This window comes from Triturus cristatus, chromosome 3_1 (assembly GCF_964204655.1).
Source record: "Triturus cristatus chromosome 3_1, aTriCri1.1, whole genome shotgun sequence".
Lineage (NCBI taxonomy): Eukaryota > Metazoa > Chordata > Amphibia > Caudata > Salamandridae > Triturus > Triturus cristatus.
In genome coordinates, this window is record NC_140583.1 from 650,521,064 (window position 1) to 650,544,009 (window position 22,946).

At 45.6% G+C, this 22,946-nt stretch overlaps 1 protein-coding gene across 6 annotated transcripts in view; it reads right to left on the bottom strand.

Annotated features, from left to right (window-relative positions):
• Nucleotides 1–22,946, bottom strand: part of UACA (uveal autoantigen with coiled-coil domains and ankyrin repeats) — a 350,198-nt gene that overhangs the window by 34,101 nt on the left and 293,151 nt on the right. For all 6 annotated transcript variants that reach the window (XM_085644675.1, XM_085644673.1, XM_085644671.1 and 3 more), the window contains exons 6-9: nucleotides 13,189–13,259; nucleotides 12,737–12,843; nucleotides 1,529–1,710; nucleotides 586–623 (exon numbers count right to left, since the gene is read on the bottom strand). In XM_085644675.1, the coding sequence (XP_085500801.1) occupies nucleotides 586–623; nucleotides 1,529–1,710; nucleotides 12,737–12,843; nucleotides 13,189–13,259 (398 nt within the window). The remainder of the gene's footprint in view (nucleotides 1–585; nucleotides 624–1,528; nucleotides 1,711–12,736; nucleotides 12,844–13,188; nucleotides 13,260–22,946) is intronic.

Consider the following 22,946-nt stretch of genomic DNA (forward strand, 5'->3'; position numbering starts at 1 on the left):
CCCTTCGCTAGCCGAGACCTAAAAAGGGCACGGATTTCAGATGACGTGTAGGACAAGTGGATGACAGATGAGGACTAAGCAGGTGGACCCAGTCTGTCTGCTCCCTGCCTGCTCCACAGCGCAAACCATACTCTTGTCTCCAGTTCTACAATCGCATGGCATGGCATGGGCTCCGTCAGCCCATGCCATGCGGCTCCCAAGACCCAAGGCCCTGGAGACTGAAGGGACTTCACAACTGCGGGCGGTGTGATCTTGAGGTCCAGGGCTGCATCAATGTGAGTGACGAGGCTACTTGAATGAATTTATATGAGCTAAATCTACATAGTAAACCATTCAGGAAGGTGGGATTATGAGAGAAGCCCACATCACCTCAAAGGAAGGCAGTGACGACCTGTGGTCAAGTCTGAGTCAAGGACTGCAGGGGACGGACAAAGGGAGGTGCATCATGCGTTTAAAGGTGGTGTAATGGGAAGGACAGGCATGCGAGCTGCTTTTCAATAAAAACAACATTTAATTCACTTGCAGTGGATACTATATAGTCTCCGAGCACAGACACATCATTAGGATTTTAAAGATGAATCTTACCGTGGGCAACTGCGGGCCTTTCCTGATCGATTCACGCCCTACAGAAGACAATAACAAAATCAACAATTATAAATATTTGTGTAATGCCGTTTTCCAGTAGCTATCAGATTTAGATGTCAAACATGCATAAACTGCTACTCTGGAATAAATGCATTGAATATCGACCCCAGAATATCGATGGATCCAACATTGAGGATAAAGTATTAAAAAAAAATATTGACAGGTAGGTAAGTCTAGAGTATATGTACCTAACTGCATATATATGTACCTACGCAGTACAGATATCTTCAAGGTACGTGGAGTGAGGAATCGTAAATCTACACTTCCCTCTATGCACTTACCTTTTGATATTTTGACCCTCAATATTCTGTCCTCGATATTACTGTAACACAATACTCTGGGGTTGATATTCAGTAGTACAATTCCGTGGAAATATCCATAATGTACACAGAACCTCACCGCCAGCTGTAGCAGACAGCTAACATTGTTGACAGTGGATGGCCTTTCATTCTATAAAATGGCAAACTACTTCAAGTCTCAACTCACATCAGAATAACCACCCCCACCAACCCCAGCTCTAGAACATGTCACTACCCAACTATAAACTGAGCTCCTGGAATGCGAGGTTCCATGAGCCAGCATTCCCCGACTGCAGTTAGGGCATTTCGTTTAAAAAAGCAACGCATTGTAGGAGTTATAGTTTTTAACTCGCCTCGGTAAGGTAACTTGAACTAAAAAGCACCTGGATACCACAGTTTGTAAAACAGAGAGGGTAACATATCGTCATACGACTTCGGGACACAGGTAAACCTGCATAATGTTAAACTTTCAATCAGATTATACTGTTTGTAATCAGAGGCCACTTCACATCCTGAACAGGTGATCACAGAGGCTACCAAACGCCAAAGAAAGCGGCAAAGTAAGATAGGAACAATTGCTGCACCTTTACTAGTGCTTTCCACGGCAGCCCTGATCATTGACAAAATATCCAGATTGTCCCCAATTCTGGCGTAGTAGGCGCTGTCGTGGCCCAGGGAATCCAGCAGGTTGACATCTGCCCCATTCTTCAATAAGACTTCCACCGCATCCCTACAGCCGTATTCACAGCCGAGCATCAGGGCGGTCCTAAGTGAAAGCAAGGGTATAGACTGGTGATTAACAATGTAAAGCAAGGTTATAGACCAGTGATTAACAATGTAAAGCAAGGGTATAGACTGGTGATTAACAATGTAGACCAATAAACAACAAAGCCAGTGTACAATAAGGGGGCACTCAAATCAATGTGGTACATCAATCAATCGAGCCACAAGCCTCAGATTCCCTGTGAACCGTTATGTTCATTGGGAATATGTTTGGCAACATCAGAACAGTACCCAGTGGGTATGAAAAGCCCTCACTCACCAACCTGGTTGGTGACATGCTTCATCATTGGGCTTCCACTGGGACGACCGAATGTCATCCCAGTGTGCTGCGACGCCAGGTTACTGCGGAGCTGGGTTGGTTGTGTGGGGAAAGTGAATTTAAAATAACCAATTAAGTCAAAAAAGAAACTTTATTAATTTTGCTTAAAAGGCAAAAAATAAAAAGGAGTGAGGGTCAGAAAAATAAAAGACCTGGTTCACTCCGTGGCGGTCAACATGTTTCTGCCTCAAGGATTGTTAATCGGGCATTCGTCAGGACCAGAGGGGGATGTGCGTAGACCCGGTGGTGTGCACGCTCTAAGGTACACCCAGCCGTGGGCTAATGTGTGAAAAAATCAACAAAAAAACACACTAAATAGTGTGACCTCCGCCAGAAAGGTTAATAAGGGGAGAGGAACGAGTTTACTCTGATGGTTAAAATTGACAAACAAACACAGAGACAAAACATAAAAGAAGTATTAATGTCTGTCACACAGAACGTGCTCAATGGCTCAGCACAATAAAACTGATGTGCTCGAAGGACAAGTGAGTGCCTTTAGGTCTACCACAGGTGCAGTAATGTGTGAGAAATTGTGCACCTAGGTATAGTAGGATATCGGTGTAAGGACAACGGTTCGTTGTCCTCTCAATGGTGACTAGTAGTCAATGATCGGATCGCAGGTGAAATGTAGTAGTGACACTCAATGCGAAAAATCACGCTAGGGATAAAGTTGACTGCACGCGATGCTTATATGCGGAAGAAAGGGGGACGGGTCTTACAACGAGGCCTGTCCGTTGGAAGCCTCATGGGTCCCGGTAGGGGGGTAGGAGCAAAATGGCACACCCTGCATCAAAGTAGAGAAGGAAGAGAAACAGAGTTCGTGTCAATATCACGAACAATTGAGGGAGCAAAAAATCGCTTACCTTGTTGGTTGAGGAGCGGATTAGAATTACTTACGCCCTTGCTGCTCTCAACCCGCGTTATGCCTAAACAGCCTCTTGCTGCCGGGCCCGGAGAGTAATGCACTCCGGACGGGCGTGTTCTTAAAAAGGGACCTCAAGGTAAATCCCCGGTGAAGTGGAGAGATTAGAGCTTGACCCTGATAGGATGGATAGCTCAGGCTCGCTCACTGATTGGCCCACAGGGAGCCAATCAGAACGGCACTAAGAAAACAGGAAAGTTAGTTGCGTTTAGTAGCTATGGCAACGAGGGGAACAGAGTGTCAGATACCGTAGAACTTTATTGACACAAGCACTGCGGGAGTCTGCCCAGACCGAGAACAAAGCCCCGTGCATGTGCAACTTAGCTTTAGCAAAGAAACGGATACCACCGAACGTTATTGACACAAGAACTGCGGGAGTCTGAACAGAGAACAAAGCCCCGTGCGTGTGCAACTTAGCTTTAGCACAGAAACGGAGGTAAAATTAAATAGAGTAATGTTATGAGCACGCGCAGGAGGTCAGAGAGATCTAGTACTGCGTGCATGGACAACCAGTGAAGAGTCATATTCAGCAATGGTGCAAAGTAAAAGATTACCAGATCGTCAACTATTAAGACGACATCTACCCCTAGACCAAATGGTGTAAGCAGATGGTGAAGAATATTGGTAAAAGAAGGGGGTTTGCACAGTGAGTGGTGATAAACAAGAAAGTAGGGGACAATTAAAGGATATTACCCCAAGGGACATTGTCATTGAGTCCGTGGAGGCTAGTCCCCAAACGGTACACCCACCTCTGTTCCCTTTCGAACAGCACTTTGGGGATGTTGTAACCGCTTGAAATCTCTTCTATCACTGTCCATCTCAAATCGTTGGTAGTGTGGTTTGCAGAGAGAAAATGTTCGCTCATTCTGGTTGTGGTGCGTTTGCACCTGATGTTACTTCGGTGTTCACATATCCGGAGTCGCACCTTTCGTGTCGTCATCCCTACATATCGTAGACCGCAGGGGCAGGTAATGAGGTAGACCACATTCGTAGTGTTGCAATTCGTGTGACCTCTTTGGGTCCAGGTCTTGTTGGGTTCTAGCTCAAGGGTTTTGCTATGTGTGGTCAGGTGGCATACACTGCAGTCTGAGCAGGGGAAATGCACAGTGACCTTAGGGAGGCCCCAAGCTTCTGTTATAGATCTCAGTGGGGTCTCACGTGGCAGCAGTGGTCGTGTGTGTACTAGATTGTTGCGGAGGCTTTGTGCGCGTTTAAATGAGAAAAGGGGTTTTTCCCAGTTGCGGTTTGCGCTGTTGATTATACCCCAATGTTTATTGATGGTCTTTTTGAGTTGATTAGAAAGGGAACAGTATGTAGTGACACAGGTAAGTGGGATAGAGGCAGTATCCTTTGTGTAGTCTGTTAGGAGTACATCCCTCGGTTGGTTCCTCGCACGTTTGTAGCTTCTGGATAGGAGGGGTGAGGGGTACCCTCTCATATTCAGTTTGGCAGTTAGATCCTGAGATTGGCTCTTGAAATCGCTCAGGGTGGTGCAATTCCGTCGTAAGCGGAGATATTGTCCGTAGGGTAGATTTTCCCTTAGTGGGCGCGGGTGAAAACTGGTGAATTCGAGGAGATTATTTCTTGAGGTGGGTTTGTAATAGGTCCTGGTTTGAAAGGACCCTCGTACTTTTGTTATCACCACGTCCAGAAATACAACCTCAGTGTCGTCATATGTATAGGTGAACCTCAGATGTGGGTTCAGAGTATTGATCCATTGTAGGAAGGATTGGAGGGTATTGTTACTACCTTGCCAGATCAGAAGCACATCATCTATGTAGCGCTTCCATAAGGCTATGGAAGAGCGATAGGGGTTTGAAGTTGGGAGGATGAACTTCTGTTCGAAAGCATAGACGTACAGTCCAGCTACACTTGGAGCAAAGGTACTCCCCATGGAAGTACCCGTGGTTTGGAGGAAAAGTTGGCCCTGGAACTCAAAGAAGTTTCTCTTCAAGGCCAAAGTGGCACATTGTAACACGAACTCTTTAGTTGTGTGGTATTCCCAGGGAATCGAGTCTAGAGATTCTTCCAGGACCCTGATGGTTTCGTCCTGGGGAATGCTTGTATATAAGCTCTCTATGTCCAATGTTGCCAGTATAGTGTGTTCTGAGCATGTGGTGTTGCTGAGTAATTTCAGAAGGTCCTTTGTATCCTTTAGATAGGTGGTCGATTTTTGGACCAAAGTTTTAGAAAGTGGTCACAAAACCGGGAAAGAGGTTCAAGCAGAGAGTCGATCCCCGAGACAATGGGGCGTCCGGGTGGAGGGACTCTCTCTTTATGGATTTTAGGGAGTGTATAGAAATAGGGGGTCTTCCCCGGGCCTTCTGTAAGAAATCGTGCTTCAGCTCTGGTAATGACACCCTGTGTTTGTGCCTCTTCGACCACACTAAAGATCTCGCTTTTCAGCCCCTCAGATGGATCATTGGGGAGTGGTGTATAGTTGTGGCGGTCGTTCAATAGGCGGAGGCATTCCTGATCGTAATCGGTAGTGTTGAGTAACACCACCGCGCCTCCCTTATCTGCGGGTTTTATAGTCAAGGTTTTGTCCGCACGGAGAGAAATGATCGCTCTATACTCTTCCGCTCTCAGATTCTTAAAGGTAGTAGGGATGGTAGTATTCTCAATTTCAGTAAAGACTGCTCTTTCGAAGGTCGTGATCTCCACAGGAATGGTGTGTGGAGGGGGATTGAAAGTAGACGGTGGTCGGAAGGGGGTATCCCCTACGTCCAAGACGTTATCATCGTTCACTCGACTTTCGAAAAAAGCTTTTAGTTTGAGCTTCCTAAAAAATGCTGCCAATTCGCAGTGAAGGCGAAATTTGTCAGGGCGGGCTGAAGGAACAAAGCCCAATCCCTTTTCCAAAACCGACCTCTCAGGGTCTGTCAATGTCTTGTTCGACAAATTGACGATCAGGCTGTTGAAGTGCTCGGTCCCGAGGCCAAAAGTTCCTGGGCTTGTTTGCTCCGTGTGTGGTTGCCCACTGGGTCGTCTTGTACCCAGTGTACTCTTTGGTTGTTCCCTCTCCGCCGACCTTTTCCCCTTTGGCCCCTCTCTAAAAAATGAGGCTGTGGAAAGGGGTTGTGGGGGTACATTGGGGAAGTAAACCCTGGATTCCAACCCATCTGCGGGCCAAATGGGTAATTGAAGGGTATGGGTTGTGGGCCCATAGCACCTTGTTGTTGGGGGAAGCTTACCCAGGGCGCTTGATTAGGGAAGGGACGTGACCTTCCTCTTTGTCTACCCCTTCTAGATGGTCTGGTGCTGCCGCTGCTTGAGCCACTACTGTTTGAGGAATCATCGTCTGTCCCGTAGGAGTTAGTTTCGGTCCTACGTGTGGACACAAAGGCCGGGTCAGCATAGGGGTATACTTTATTGAATTCAAATTTTTTAAGGTCTTTCTGAAATTGGTTAATCTTGCTCTGTGTGAGGTTGTCTTTGTACTCGTTGATGTCCTTGTTAAGTTCATCAAGTCGTATCTGACACTCTGTTCCCCTCGTTGCCATAGCTACTAAACGCAACTAACTTTCCTGTTTTCTTAGTGCCGTTCTGATTGGCTCCCTGTGGGCCAATCAGTGAGCGAGCCTGAGCTATCCATCCTATCAGGGTCAAGCTCTAATCTCTCCACTTCACCGGGGATTTACCTTGAGGTCCCTTTTTAAGAACACGCCCGTCCGGGGTGCATTACTCTCCGGGCCCGGCAGCAAGAGGCTGTTTAGGCATAACGCGGGTTGAGAGCAGCAAGGGCGTAAGTAATTCTAATCCGCTCCTCAACCAACAAGGTAAGCGATTTTTCGCTCCCTCAATTGTTCGTGATATTGACACGAACTCGGTTTCTCTTCCTTCTCTACTTTGATGCAGGGTGTGCCATTTTGCTCCTACCCCCCTACCGGGACCCATGAGGCTTCCAACGGACAGGCCTCGTTGTAAGACCCGTCCCCCTTTCTTCCGCATATAAGCATCGCGTGCAGTCAACTTTATCCCTAGCGTGATTTTTCGCATTGAGTGTCACTACTACATTTCACCTGCGATCCGATCATTGACTACTAGTCACCATTGAGAGGACAACGAACCGTTGTCCTTACACCGATATCCTACTATACCTAGGTGCACAATTTCTCACACATTACTGCACCTGTGGTAGACCTAAAGGCACTCACTTGTCCTTCGAGCACATCAGTTTTATTGTGCTGAGCCATTGAGCACGTTCTGTGTGACAGACATTAATACTTCTTTTATGTTTTGTCTCTGTGTTTGTTTGTCAATTTTAACCATCAGAGTAAACTCGTTCCTCTCCCCTTATTAACCTTTCTGGCGGAGGTCACACTATTTAGTGTGTTTTTTTGTTGATTTTTTCACACATTAGCCCACGGCTGGGTGTACCTTAGAGCGTGCACACCACCGGGTCTACGCACATCCCCCTCTGGTCCTGACGAATGCCCGATTAACAATCCTTGAGGCAGAAACATGTTGACCGCCACGGAGTGAACCAGGTCTTTTATTTTTCTGACCCTCACTCCTTTTTATTTTTTGCCTTTTAAGCAAAATTAATAAAGTTTCTTTTTTGACTTAATTGGTTATTTTAAATTCACTTTCCCCACACAACCAACCCAGCTCCGCAGTAACCTGGCGTCGCAGCACACTGGGATGACATTCGGTCGTCCCAGTGGAAGCCCAATGATGAAGCATGTCACCAACCAGGTTGGTGAGTGAGGGCTTTTCATACCCACTGGGTACTGTTCTGATGTTGCCAAACATATTCCCAATGAACATAACGGTTCACAGGGAATCTGAGGCTTGTGGCTCGATTGATTGATGTACCACATTGATTTGAGTGCCCCCTTATTGTACACTGGCTTTGTTGTTTATTGATATTTAACCGAGGGGACTAGCCGTGTTGATCCCTTCCTCTCCTGTTGTTTTTGATTAACAATGTAGAGCAAGGTTATAGACCAGTGATTAACAATGTAAAGCAAGGTTATAGACCGGTGATTAACAATGTAAAGCAAGGTTATAGACCGGTGATTAACAATGTAAAGCAAGGTTATAGACTGGTGATTAACAATGTAAAGCAAGGTTATAGACTGGTGATTAACAATGTAAAGCAAGGTTATAGACCGGTGATTAACAATGTAAAGCAAGGTTATAGACTGGTGATTAACAATGTCCCCACGCTTCCAAGCAGTCAAAAGAAAGATGGGTAGTTAAAACAGTCTACTAGTGTAAGGGTACACCCTACTGGAAACAATTCCCTGAAGGCAACAAGAGAACAGAAAGGAGAAGCTAGGACGGTAGAAGGGAGACATGGAAGAGTTTGGGTTAGATGAGGAAAGTAGCGCGCTACTAGGTCAGAGAGGAGAATCCATAAGGAAGTGTGCAAAGGGATACACTGGTGGAGGAAATACAGGTGTGGGAAAGGGATGATGGTTTAACCAACAATCCATAGGAAGTGGTAGCAGGAAAACAGAGGCGAAGCAAAGACAGTCCAGTGGGGTTGACAAATGTGGTGGATGATAGAATAGAGGAGTTCACTGTAGAAGGTGGCAGTAGGATAGCAGCTGACGTAATACAGTGGACATTGTGTTGAAGGAAGAAGTAGAAAATACTAAAAAAATGGATCATATAGGAAAGCAAGAAGGACCAGGAGCTGTCACGCTCAGGGTAGCAGCTGCCTAAGAAGCAGATTAAAAATCAGGTTACAGAGGGACATGAACAATGACTTTAGAGAGGGTGAGAGGGCGAGGGGTGGGAAGAGAGGGGTGGAATAAAGTGAGGCGAGATGAAGAAGCAGAAGGGATTATTCTAGAAAGATTAAAGACCCTGTTAAAGCAAGTGCACTAAGGCAGCACTCGCTAATTGCTGTACTTGTGCTGCTCACTGGACCTTACTTCCTCCGCATTGTGCGATATTGATGATAGGATTCAAATATGGTGACAATACATGCGTATATTGCCTTGTAATCACCTTTACTCAAAGTTCAACATTACGGATATATTCATCAATCACAACTTTTGTGAAAAAAACTGCTTTCTATGGCATGGTATCCAGTAACAACCTGGCATCAGTGAACTCAGGAATGAAGTTGTCAAGAATGGACTTCAAGACTTACCCCAGACTAAGAAGCAGACCCTGAATGAAGAAAACAGGCTTCTCATGAAAACGTGAATTGTTTTCCAATGAAAGAGGTTCTGCATCTCGTGCACCGAGGAATGACATCAAGCAGTTCAACACAATTGATGCATTTCTTAAGGTCAAACCTCCAATATTCTTTAAGTGTACATTTACATACATAGAAAGACTGGCTCCCAGTTTTTCATTATTCCTCATCATAGAGGACTTTTAAAAGATCTTCATGAGGTTTTTCCCTCCATTAGGGCACCAGCTCCTTCCTTGCATCTTTCAGTTCCGCTTACAAAATTGATGAACCTACTTTGGAACCTATGCAAGGTCAAGACTTGAAACATTTCATGGAAGATGTCCTTTTCAATAGCTATAACTAAGTAGGACTAGTGAGATTTAGGCTACTTCTATTATTGCTGTTGTGGTTTTTGACATGGATGATTTATTTGAAAAGTGCCACTCTGATTAACCCTAGCCGAGTAATCATTCTAGCAAAATTGCCACCTAACAAGACAGACAGCAGGTTGACTATATCAGCCTAGCAAAAGCATATTCTGCTCAAATGGATTAGACTGCATCTGTCTTGTTAAGAGGGGAAGACCCATTGTAGCACCTCTCTCTTTTCTATTTCTGCTATTCTACCTCAAGGTCCCATGCATTTGCTGTTTGCACTTTTACCTCTGCGAAATAATCCTTTTCTATTGTTTTTCACAGTCTACCCCCAGTGCTACTTCAATCTATCATCGTAAAGAGCCCCATTGCTTTAAACATCATGCCTTCCATGCATGATTAGACTCCTCTGCTCGGTCTCCTATCTCATTTGTCTACTGTTATTGTGGTCTTAGAAACAGAAGACACACTTGCACCATTCACTTCATTTTTAGCCCAGTCTTGTTAGTTTGTTTTTCAAGTTAATTCCTCCCTATTCCTTATTACAGAAGCTGTAAGAAGTTTCAAGTCTATTTGGACCGGGCACGGGAGCTGGTATCAGATCGGTGTTTTTTCTTGGTGAAAATTTGCACATTTTCATTCATTTTTTCATAACTTTGCTAATTCACCAAACTGGAAAATTATCAGTCATGGATCATCAAATTGTGTCTCAAGGTACGTTTTCACTAAAAGGGTAGGTATCGCTTTTCTAATATTGAGACTGGCATGGCTTTTGACATGGCTATGGTTGTCCTATGTACTTGTCCTTCCTTCTTCCCTAAGATAAATTCAGATTTCCACCCAACAAGGCAGCTCATTTTCTTTTCATAGCTACCGCCAAAGTAGAGCGGTCATTTCATACGCTGGCTGTTGAGAAGGCTTAAAAATGTTACTTTCGCACAACAAAAGATAGGAAGCATTCAAAAGAACTGTTTCCTATCTTGTTTTATGCACTATGAACCCGCTGTCCGTGGGGTTTTCGCTTCTAGGGAGAAATAGGCTTGCAACGCTGGGGAAAATGGGTTACTTCAGTTCTGTTAGCAGCACTTTGGAAATTATGAATGCTGCTGCATTAAGAGACGTCCACACTTTCGTCAAACACTACTACACTGTCTAATGTCAAGCTAGATTTGCAGGTAGGGCAGATAACGCTGAAGAATCTGTTCCACTGAATCATGCAGTTATTCCACATCTAATTTGAGGGCAATGCTTCCTTTCTATTGTAGCCATGTGTATATTGTTGAAAATCCCATGATGGAGCAAGAAAGATTTATTAACAAAGTTCTCATTGTTCATGAAGTAGTCATCCAACCATCTCAATCACTCCACTCAACTCATAGAAATCACAGACGTATATAGATCAGAGCGCTGCAGGTACCACAAGGCTTGTGGTTGGTGCAGTCTTTGATTGTAAACATTTTTATAAATCCTGAGTATTCTTTGATTTCGATTTTTTAAACAAAAGCTAACTACTTCATCACGAATTAACTGCTCTGAAATCAAAATAAAATGCGAAAGGGCAAGTTTCTCAACTGCACATAGGTGTACTTATGCTAATGAATCACTACAGTTTTGCTACAATCTAACATATATACTTAAACTAAATTACTGTGGAACAGAGAATTCTTGGAAAGTAAAAAAAAAAAAAAAAAAAAGAAAATTGGTATCCAGAAATACCAATTTCAAGTAGCTGACTCAGCTCTGATGTAGGTTATTTAGCAGTGCTTCGAGCCAGACTCTCAATGGAATCTACACTGACATTTGAGAGTATGTTAAGGGTTTTGGTGAAGGGGAGAAAAAAAATAAAGGACGATGAATGTGTTACTGAATTAAAAACATGGATTTCTATGCTAAATGTTTCAAATACCCATATGCACGATATTCAGTTGAACAGCATCAATGTGATTTTGGATGAAAAGAGTTTAAATGGGTTGCTACAAACTGCGAGTATACTGCCTGGCCGTGTTTTGAACAGAAATGAATCAATTCTACCTAACCTCTAAATTTAACAAATTAGAGAAATACAATTAAGATACAGCTGTTTAAGTTAGGTGAGACAGATATATGAAATACAATATTAAAATAGGGAAAACATTTGCTACTTATAAACATGCAAACATGTCTAGTTCTACCAATGACACCTTTTAAATTTCAACCACAGCTAATACCACTCAAGGTAAGAGTAAAATAACCACCATTGAGGACATCTGGCTCATTATTACGCAGATAACTTGCTAGCTATTGTGATGACTTCCATGAATTTTGCAACAGAATTGTAGGAAAATGAAAGAGTTTGAAATTAATCCACCAAATATTGCCTAGTTTTGGAGGGCTAGGATCAAACTTGAGAAATAAATTACTACTTCAGAATTTTAGCAGCAGTGATTTACTGATTCTTAAAAAAAAAGATCAATCCTCCCTGATGAAACAATTCCAACAAATGCATGGGAGGTTCCTGTCAGAGGGAGCTCAACGTGAACTGGCTTGTTTAACTAATTGGCAACAGAGCGGATTCATCACATTTCGATCGAGTTGCAGCACTAGCAAATTAATCATCGCTGATACTCTTGATGTCTCGCAACTAAGGAGGTGGGACAAGTAGGCCGCTTTAGAGGCGTTCTCCTGTCGGTCTACAGTGTACATATGTGTTGTCATTACTGGGTTTGTTAGAGCAAGTAACATCTTTGGGGGGTAGATACACAAGTGGAACATCTGCAGTAAATTATTGGCGTGACATACATGTCGCATTCTTCTTTGAAGAGACTAATCTTTAGTTTAAAAAAATGTAGACAACAGACTTGGTTGATTCCCAAGGTCTGGACTTTAGGGGTTCCAAACCTTTCACCCCAAAACGGAAATGACTACCTGCTACCGAGTTTGAGTGTCAACACTAACGGTGGTCTGGTGGAATAAATATGGCGTGGGTTTCTTGATCATGAAAGGAGCATTCCCTCCATTTCAATTTCCTCTCCTCTATTCCCCATTCTATATGTTTCCAATCTCTGTTCCATTTAGGGCATTCAAAGCAGATCCTAATTACTGTCTCTGTATTTGCAGTACAGATCAATGCCGTAATCGCTCCACGATAAAGATAACCTGCTCTTGCCTATCCTTTACCGGGTTCACACAACTAGTTAAGTCCCTCATATAAATGAATACAACATTTAAAAAACTTGTCGGGACTCCAAGTTCGAGGTTGTGTCAAATCTTTGCAGTGCTTACTTGTTCTGCTTGTCTCTGCCATTGACATCGGCTCCTTTATCAATCAGCAGCTGGCAAATTGCAGGACGACACATCTGTGTGGCCAGCACCAGAGGCGTCCTTCCATCCTGTGAATCGGAAGGAATGCTTGGTTATACGGAAGCAGAACCATGAATACAAACACACTGGACTTGGTACAGAGATGCAACCCAGAGAGCTTGCCACAGTTCCTAGCAGAGAGCCCTCTTTCAGATCCGACACATAGGACCCACTAAAAGAGCCCACCATGGTCCTGGCACAAAAACAGTCCACCATAAGAATGTCAACAAATGCACATTGGGAGAGCATAACCTAGGCATGACACCAAAGCAGCTCCTGCAAGAGCCAATGCTGGGGATGGGACAGAAATATCCTTAGGGACAGAAATCTTTACGGTGGGCACACCTTGGTATTGAAAAGATAAGTGGACCTACCCCATCCTTGGCGTTTACAGATGCCCCATGATCACACAGGAGCTGAACACTCGATCGGCAGTCTGACATGGCTAAGGAATTAAAAAGAAAGAGAAAAAAAATGGATCACAGCAACTTTGGGTTGATATTTTGTGCAGACGCCAGTCACAACCAATGAGTCAAACTATTCATTCATGCAACCCGTAGGTTTAGAACTCTGAAAATATCGTAATAAAACACCTTACATTATTTCACAGCCCAAAAAATGTAAGACGCCCAGGTAAAATTGAAACATTACTTAACTGTTAACAGATGTCCCAGGTATATTGTTTCCAAACGTACACTTTGATAACCTTCTACTTTGAGAAATGTTCATGGAATAAACATTTAAGTCTCACAGTTATAGAAAACATCTTTCCCAGAAATTCACAAAAAGTCTGTTGATTTTTTTGGGAAGTGGAATGGGCACAGTGGGTGTCAGAGAACCACCGAAGGAGATTGGCAAGTACAGATTGGTGGATACATAATTTTCTTGCAGATTACTCAAAGTAACATTTGCGTCATCCTGAAGATTCCTCCCCTTATGAATAAGTCCCAAAGCAATACCATCTGGGAGGTGGGATCGAGTAGTGCAGATTATTAAAGGAAGTGACGCAACACAGCCAGGACAAAGTACCTGTTACTGCTGCTTTCGTTTTGAACCAACTGTACTTGGCAAAGGTATGCAAGGATGACTATGTGACTGCCCAGCAGATGCCAGCCATCTTAATAGTACAGATGAGTCGTGGATGCAGCCACCGCTCTAGTAGCAGAGTGGGCACAAAGACTCTGGAAGGTCTTTCTTGGATAAGGCTTAGCTGATCTTAATGAAAAGGATGACCCCACATATAATAGTTTGTTTGCCCTTCTTAGCTCCAGCAAAGCCCGGAAATAGTTTATCGCCCACTCTGACCTGTGGAGTTTGAGCCTAGTAATAGAGAACATTTCTGGCGTCCAGTCTATGCAGTTCCTTTGCTTCTTTGGTGGGATGATGAGGAGGGCAGAAGGATGAAGGGTATTGGAGTGGCCAATATGAATAGCAGGCACCACCGAGGGTGGTAAGGATAGGCAGCGATAAAGAACCAGTCAAACTGGACACCCAGGCATTGATTCAATTGGGAATGCCATTAGTAAAGGCATCAAGTTTCAAATCTGACTGAGGACCACTGAATGGAGAGAGTGGAAACGAGGCACGTAAACCTTTTCGAAAAACGTGCCACTAGTGACAGCCCAAGCAAGGGTGGCTCATCAGGACGATACATGGAGGTTGACAGGGCAGCTAAATAGCCTTTAACTGCAGCTACTTCAGACCGTGCTGGGCATGAGACATACTCACAGGATGTTGGAGAGGCAGGACTGAAAAGGATTTAGGCCTTCAGACTTATTGAATACATTTGTTCCAGCACTCGCATAAAAGGATTTCGTGCCAGGTGTTTTAGCAACCACCTGTGGTTCTGAACAATGTCAGCAGAAAGACAAAAGGACTCTGGTGGACATCAGTCAATCTCCACACCGTTTTGGGATTGAGGTAAAGGACCTGAGCGCCCTGTGCTAGAGCGGAAGAGGTTGCAGATTTCAAAGTGCCAACATATAGACCTACTAAATCTTCCTTGTTCAGTCTAGGGCATCCAGGATCAGCTTTGCTCAATTCTCGCGCACCTTCTGCGGGACTCCAACAGAAGCAAAATCAGTGTAAATGTAAACATCAGGCCCAGAGACCAAGTGAACCGGAATGCACCCACACAAGAACCATTTACAGGGAAGTGCCTGGCACCAAAATAAGTGAACTTCCTGTACCGGGCCATGGTGAGGAGATCCATGTATGGATACCTCAATCTGGAGGAAAAAAACTCGTTTAGTTTCAGGATGTTTTTCCCACTTGTGGTCTTCCAGTGGGAATGACAGAGCATCCACATTCAAGCTGACGGAACCTGCAAGGTGAGACTCTACCCGGAAAAGTCTATGTGATGCGCCCAATGTCACAGTGAATAGTTTCCATGACCTCACACTGTCCTGTCTGTTGATATAATGAATGGTGGTGGTGTTCAACAGAATTTGACTGGTGCTCCTTGAGATGGAAGAGAGGAATGCATTCATGGTAACATGGTCCGCTCATAACTCCAGCAGATTTGTGTACAGAAACGACTACAAAGTGGACTAATAACCTTACGCCTTCCTATCGCTCAGAAGGCAGTCACAGCCCACAGAGGTGTCAGGGACCATGTATCCTGCACCTCTAGAGGTCTGAAGGGGTGACCCACCAAATGGTTGGAAGGGTCCATTCACTAGCACAGCACCAGCTGGATTGACTTGAAGGTCTGCACACAGACTGCCTTGATATTGAAGCCACATTTTTCTAAGGCACCACTGAAGGACCCTAATCTGCCTTCTGGCATGTGGCACCAACAGAATGTACAAGGCCATGAGGCCAAGCATGTGTTCCTCGAATAGCATCAACAACTCTCCTTTCATCAGCTAGTCATCCAAGTACAGAAATACATGGCTTCCTGACCCTTGAAGTGAAGACGCCACAATTACTAATACTATTGCAAAGACACAGTGTGGTGCCTAGTCCAACTGGTAGGACAGGAACCTTAAGGTGTTGGGAGCACACTTTGAAGCAGTGGTCACACCTGTGGATAGGCAGTATTGGTAGATGAAAGAAGGTGTCCTAGAGGTCAGAGATGCCAACCAATCCCACACATTAAGGCAGTGGTAGCCATTCCAAATGAAGGTGATTATCAAGAATGGACTTCTAAATCCCTTCAATCTTGAACACCAGAAAGTAAAGGAAATAAAACCTGCGTCTCTTGCTTCGAGGGGCCAATGTGCTCAAGTAAGGGGAGGACTTCTGCCTCTAAAATCAAGGTGGGTGCGAGAGAGTACACGTTGCTACTGGGAGGGAAAGCCTGGAGGAATCAACAAAAACAGCAGTGTCTAGTCCTTGTGGTTTAGTTGGATGACTCACTGATAATTTGCAATGGTCTCCTAATTAGTGAATACGTGAGAGACCCTCAAGCCCACCGAATGATAGTGGTGTAAGGGCAGGGGACAGGGTGCAAGAGTGGGGATTTAAACCAAAGAGGGTCTGAGGCAAAACATCTGGTAAAGGATGGGAACCGAAAGGAGCGGGAACTGATAGGAGGGGTATATCATTTGGAGTGGCTGCAAATGTTGGAGCTGCCTATGCTCTGGAACAGCCTCAACATTTCCTATGTCTTTTGGGGGTACTGTCTCGCTGGAGAGACTAGTCACAGTGAGCAATTTGTAGCTCTGCTACTTTTCCAAGTCTTGAAAGGAAGAATCCGCCTTCTCTCCAAATAGGTGCTCTCCACTGAAGGGTACAAGGGTTGCTGGAAATCCCTTGAGAAGCCAGTGGAATGCATCCATTCATGTATGCAGAAACTAGGCCATACTTTAAACTTTGTTTAATAGATTCCAAATCTTTGCTGATGAAATTAGAAAATGGCATACACCATATGAAGAGCTGGGCAGTACCTGATGCACGATGGATGGGCTTAGATGTATCGTGGGGACCGGCTGGGGGACCTAGTGATGGCAGGGGGGGCGGGGGAGTTCTGAGCCCAACGGAAGTGAGACACGCACCTCCACCTTTTTATGGTTTTGAGTATGAATGCTTTAGTTTGGATGGGGACCGGTTCTTGTGTGCCTGTCCTGGGGTGTGGGAGTTGGGTAGAGTTTACAGTTTGGGGTAAGCGGGTTGGGGTCAGACATGTCGCTAAGGGGGATTGCTGCTGTCAGAGTATAGAGTCAGGATTATGGGTACCTCCGTAGGCATAAAAATTATGACCTGGAATGTTAGGGGGATGCACACGATGAGCCGGCGACACAAAATACATGCCTACCTGACGAGAAGAGGGGTGCAAATAGCATTACTTCAAGAAACTCACTTGACAAAGACAGAAGGAGCTGCGCTACAGCGCCGATGGAGGGGACAGGTGTTTCACACTGCGTACTCAGCCTTTGCACGGGGGACCTTGGTGTGGGTGCGAGCAGGGGTTCCCTTTCAATGTGTACGACAGATAATAGACCCTGAGGGACGATTCCTGGTGGTGGCGGGGCGCTTTGATGGCTGAGATATTACTATGGCAAGTATATACACTCCTAATGTTGACCAGCCGGCTTTCTTTGCACAACTATCTCAGAAACTAGCGCCAGTCCTGACTGGATCTGTGCTGTTGAGGGGGTGGGGGGTGGGGGTGGATTTCAATTCCATTACCGACATGGACCTGGACCGGTCTCATCCACCCCTCCCTGACGCCCCCACACATAGAAGAGCAGAAGCCCGACGTGACTGGCAGCGGCACTGGGGACTGACAGACACCTGGAGGGCCCATCACCCGGAGGAACGGAACTACTCTTATTTCTCGGCTTTACATGAGCTACATGTTAGGTTGGACTCTATTCTTTGTTTCCCAGATGTGCATGGAGGTATCACACTGAGTGAGTACTTAGCCAGGACAATATCAGATCATAATCCCTTGTTAATGTCCATGAATTGGCTGCGAGTTAGGTCCACTATTCCCAGTTGGCGTCTCCGACCGGAGACTTTGGAAGACCAGGTCTTTAGAACCACAATAGGCACTGCTATAGAGGAGTACTTCCAGACCAACACTAACACGACCACTAGCATTCACAATGAGTGGGATGCTTTCAAAGTGGTGATAAGAGGTCGCTGTATAGGAGAAGCGGATGGGGTGCGAAGAACCTTGCTGAAGGAGGTACAGAGGGAAGAACAACAGCTCCGAGACGCGGAAAGAGATAGACCTGAACGAGAGGATGGACAGGAGGGGCTTGCGACGGCCAGGGAAGGATTGGCGATCCAAGTGGAACGCCTAAGATGTTTTGATTATAGGGCGTACGTGGCACGGGCACACGCTGAGAGAGACAAATCTGAGGCACTGCTGGCGTGGCTGGCCAACCCGGCACGAAGGGGAACACCAATCTTAGAACTGCGAGGTGGGGATGGAACAGCGTATTACGGGCAGCAAGCTATTAATGACCAGTTTCTGGAATACTATACTGCCCTATATCAAAGTCAACTAGACCCCCGGGTATTGGAGGAGGATTTTCTGGATATAGAACTCCCTCTGATTGAGGCGGGAGATGCAGAGAAGTTGGGTCGAGATGTGGAACTGGGGGAGATCCGGGGAGCAATAAAATGTATGGCCAGGAATAAAACTCCTGGCACAGATTCGGCTCCCAATAGAGTTTTATGCCACATATGTGGATCTGTTGGCTCCCCATCTGTTAGCCCTCTACAACAGGTCGCGGCGGGATGGCTGCTTACCTCGTTTGACCAAAGAAGCAATAATCGTACCACTTCTCAAGCCAGAAAAACCGGCGTGGGATCGCGCCGCCTATCGCCCCCTCGCAATGCTTAATCTTGATTACAAGATATTAAGCAGCATTCTAGAGGGCCGTTTACTGACCCATATGACAGCACTTGTGCATGTAGATCAGGCCGGGTTTATTCCTTCCCGGAACACGGCCATGAATGTACGCCGACTGTGTCAACTGCTTCACAATTCAGCACAGTTCGGGGAAGAGGCGTGTATCTTATCAATTGACATTGAGAAGGCATTCGATAGTTTGGAGTGGCCGTATTTGTTTAGAGTTCTTCGAGCTTTCGGTCTGGGCGAGGGATTTGTGGCTTAGACGAGGATATTGTACAACCACTCGACTGACAGAGTCCGCACGGGGGTTGGGGGGGAGGAGTGATTTCGGAGGCCTGCAGCGTGGGCAGGGGGACGAGACTGGGATGCCCGCTGTCTCGCCTCCTGATTGCACTGGCAATAGAGCCGCTGGCGGTGCACACAAGATCGGGACAATATTACAGGGGGCTGGACAGGGTGGGTCAGTTCCACTACATTGCTCTGTACGCGGACGATCTCCTAATGTTCCTTGCCAATGCTGCTGAGGAGTTGCGGGAGGCTTGGGAATTGCTGGCTAGACTGGGACGTGTGGCAGGTCTCAGAGTCAACTGGGATAAGACGTGCCTTTTTCCCTGCTCGGGGTGGCAGAGGTACGCCGGCGGCGGCTCTAGACGTAAGGTGGGAAAGCAGCTGCCTGACTTATCTAGGAGCCCGGATTTATAACGAACCCTTTGACCTGCTAGAAGGTAATATCGGAAGGGCGTTACGAACCACCAGGAGCAATTTTGAATTCTGGTGGACTCTTCCACTTTCAGTAGCGGGGAGGGTGGCGTTGCTAAAGATGGTAACCTTGCCACGCCTTCCGTACTACTTTGGCCCACTTCCTCTAGGAATACCGCAAAGGTACTTCACCCAGCTCAACACCATGACTACGGGATTTTTATGGGGGTCTGGGAGACGCAGAGTGGCGCTTCCTACCATGCAGGGACCCAGGCGGAAGGTGGGATTCGCAGTCCCTGACTTGGAGGCCTATTACCACGCAGCCCAATTTCAATGGTTCACAAAGTGGATGGCCTGGGGATTACGTCTGGGGGAAGACCACGGGGGCAATGGCACGGACCTGCGCCAGCTTTCTCGGACGCTCCTCCGGCTCCCTCTAAGCGAACATGAGATCCCGAGGCAGCTGTGGGTGGTGTGGCAGTGCTGGAATCAGGCCAATAGAAGAGGCAAGGTGGGACACCCGTATGCCCCTGAGATCCTGCTGAGGGTCTGCGAGGTACTGCCACATGGGGGGGGATTGGCAGCAATTGCGAGGCTGGGAAGAAGTGGGGGTCTCCACTATTGGGGACCTTTATGAGGACGGTGTCCTATTACCCTACCAGGACCTTTTAGAAAGGTATTAACTGCCCGTCATGACTTTCTCTTACATGCTGCTTTGACGGCAGCCATCCGTAAGCACTGGAAGAAGGGGATGGCGGAACCCCCGACCTCTCTCCCCTGTCAATGTAGTATATGCGGCAGGGACGATCAAAGCGGTAACCTGCCTGTACAGGCGTATTACTCAGGAGCTCAGGTCCCCTTTGGAGAGGCTACGTATTAAGTGGGAAGCGGACCTTGGGATCCCTATAGAGGAGAAGCCGTGGGGGGGCGCTGATGAAACGGGCGTGGAAATGCTCTAGAAACGCGAGATTTCAGCTGATACAGTTTTATGTCTTCCACAGGGCGTATCTCACCCCGCACAAAATCAATTAATTTTGCGGGTCCCGAACTGCCTGCCCGCGTTGTAAACTAGAGAATGCTACATTTTTACACATGTTCTGGGAGTGTCCAATGATGAACGAGTTTTGGGGGGAGGTAACGACTAAACTGGGTGAAATAACGGATAGAGACATTGATCAGACCTCGGGATGTTGTCTAATTCACTGGTTCTCCCGCACTGCCCGTAACAAAGTTACCAGTAAATTTATAGACTTGGGGTAATCCTTGCTAAGAGAGAAATTACTAGTCATTGGAAGGCGGTCGCGGCGCCCAACGCTACACGATGGCTGCGAGAGTTCATAAAGTGGGCCGACTGTGAGGGGATTTTTAGAATACAAATGGCCCAGAGAGCCAATAATGAAAAAATGTTGACCGCGGCTAGAGCATGGGTGGCGCTGGTAGACTTACTTAAGACCCAGCAGACGACAATGACTGATCCCCTACGCGAGGAGACTTGCGCATATGAACGGCTGTATTGCCCTTATGAAGCGGGTGGCTTGGTCGAAGGGTAGCGGGCACTGAGTGGTGGCTCCCGTCCTTTTGTTCCCTGGCACTGAGATACCAGGTGTCCAACGAGTGTGACTCACTCTTAACACAGAGATGATGGATGGAGCGACATGTCTGACAGTGGGGGGGAAGGGAGGGAGTTGGAGGGGAGGAGGGAGGGTAGGGGTGTTTTGTTAACCACTGGGATAGACCAGAACGAGGCCTCGCAGAGACGCTTATGAACTGGATCCTCCAGATGGGGATATAGATCGTGACTATCTTAGAACTGCTAACTCATTGAATGGTCGCAGGCACGTTATGGGAAGTGGAGATATCAACAGTGAAGTTGCTTCCAAGTATATTTGATACTACATGTAAAAGACGAGAAGTCATTTATTGATGTCTGGGAAATGATCCTGTCTCATGTTACTAATGCTGGATGTATAATAAATCAATAAAATCCGTTTAAAAAAAAAAGAAGAGCTGGGCAGGCAAGAGGCAAAAGGTTTATACCAACAGTCCAGCTTTTTAGTCTACTTAGAGGTATGATGGGAAAAGTCAGCTGAGTTCACTTTTGAGGAAGAAGCTTGGTGCAGTAAGCTTTCTGGAAAAGGATGTGACAACAAACTTTCAATGTGATCTGAATATTTGTCTGCGGAATACAGGGCCCAAAAGTATTTTCTGCTATGCAGCTTAAACAGGTTGCACAAGGGCGTCATTGAAGGGCAAAGACTCCACAAATAGGGGGGGATAAGTGCAAGATTTCAATAAAAATTTTAAGATTTTGCTTCTTCAGAGGGTAGTGCCAACTGCAAAACTTCGACTGCTTTCTATACTACGCTGGTGAACTAAGAGATTTCTTCTGAAAAAGGGTCAAATGGGTAAGGAAAGGCCCCTACTAGTGAAGTAACCGGACACTTGGATTTTGTAAATGTACCACTATCACTACTATAGAAGAGATGGAGATAATCAGTTTCCAAATAATTGCCCTAAACGTGGCCATAATTAATCAGGCATGGCAATGGGCAGTCAGATACAAACAGTCTTCCACCGGCCAAGTATCTGGGCCCTGGCTGGGGGTTCTGCCAAGTGGACATCATAAAAACATTTTTTACCATTTCTTTTGCTGCTTGGATGATGATTTCAGCAGAGTTCAAGAGCTTGAAAGGCGATATACGATTCAGCTCAGATAGTGGCGTCTGTACCAGTACCAGAGGTGGTGCCAACCTAGCTGGCTATGACTTTTTCTTAAGTGTCAGAACTCAAGGAGATGCAGGGTTAGGAAGATGAGAGCTACCGGAGCTTTTGTCACTTTCAAAATACTGAGGAATTTTATCCGCTAAGCACTGACAGAGCATAGAAAAATAGCAACTGAGGCCAGTGTGCCTGCGGGAACCCAATATACTCTTCACGTCACATATAAAAGGTGAAATCACTACTGAGAAGCTGTACTGTTGACAAAAAGTTGAGACTAGTCTGACGAATGAACAGATGTTCATAAGGTGAGAAATCTGCAGGAAGATGTTTCCATCAAAAACCTGCTGCTGTGTTGAGCATGGTACAGATTAATGTTTGGCTTCTGTGTAGAAGCAGGTGGTTATTTAACAAAAAAGATATAAAGCAACCATTTTGAGCTGACCAGCAGCTCATCTATAAATCACACACAACAGCTATGCAAACCAGTACTTGCACACCAAATGCAATGCACTTGACCTCACCATTAATAAAACACATGAAATACAAAAGTTGATAATCATCTAACAGAACAGATTACATCACATTATCCTTACCACTTTGACAGAGTCAACTACAAATGCAGTACATTCATGGTTTAAGTATGTGTTTAATTACATTTTGGATTTAAGTGCAGTTTTAACTGGCATAAACATTGCGAGATCCTAATCATTGCACTTGATGAGTTATTGTTTGCATGGCTGTTGTGCGAGTTATGTTTATTCGTAACCATAACTGCACTTTAACTGTGACCTTAGGTGAATTTCTAAGATTTGTTTTCAACATATGTTAATGGGTCAAATCCAAAGCGAACCATAACTGCACTTTAACATTTAGGTTTTTTCCCCAATGGATTTTGTTTACTTT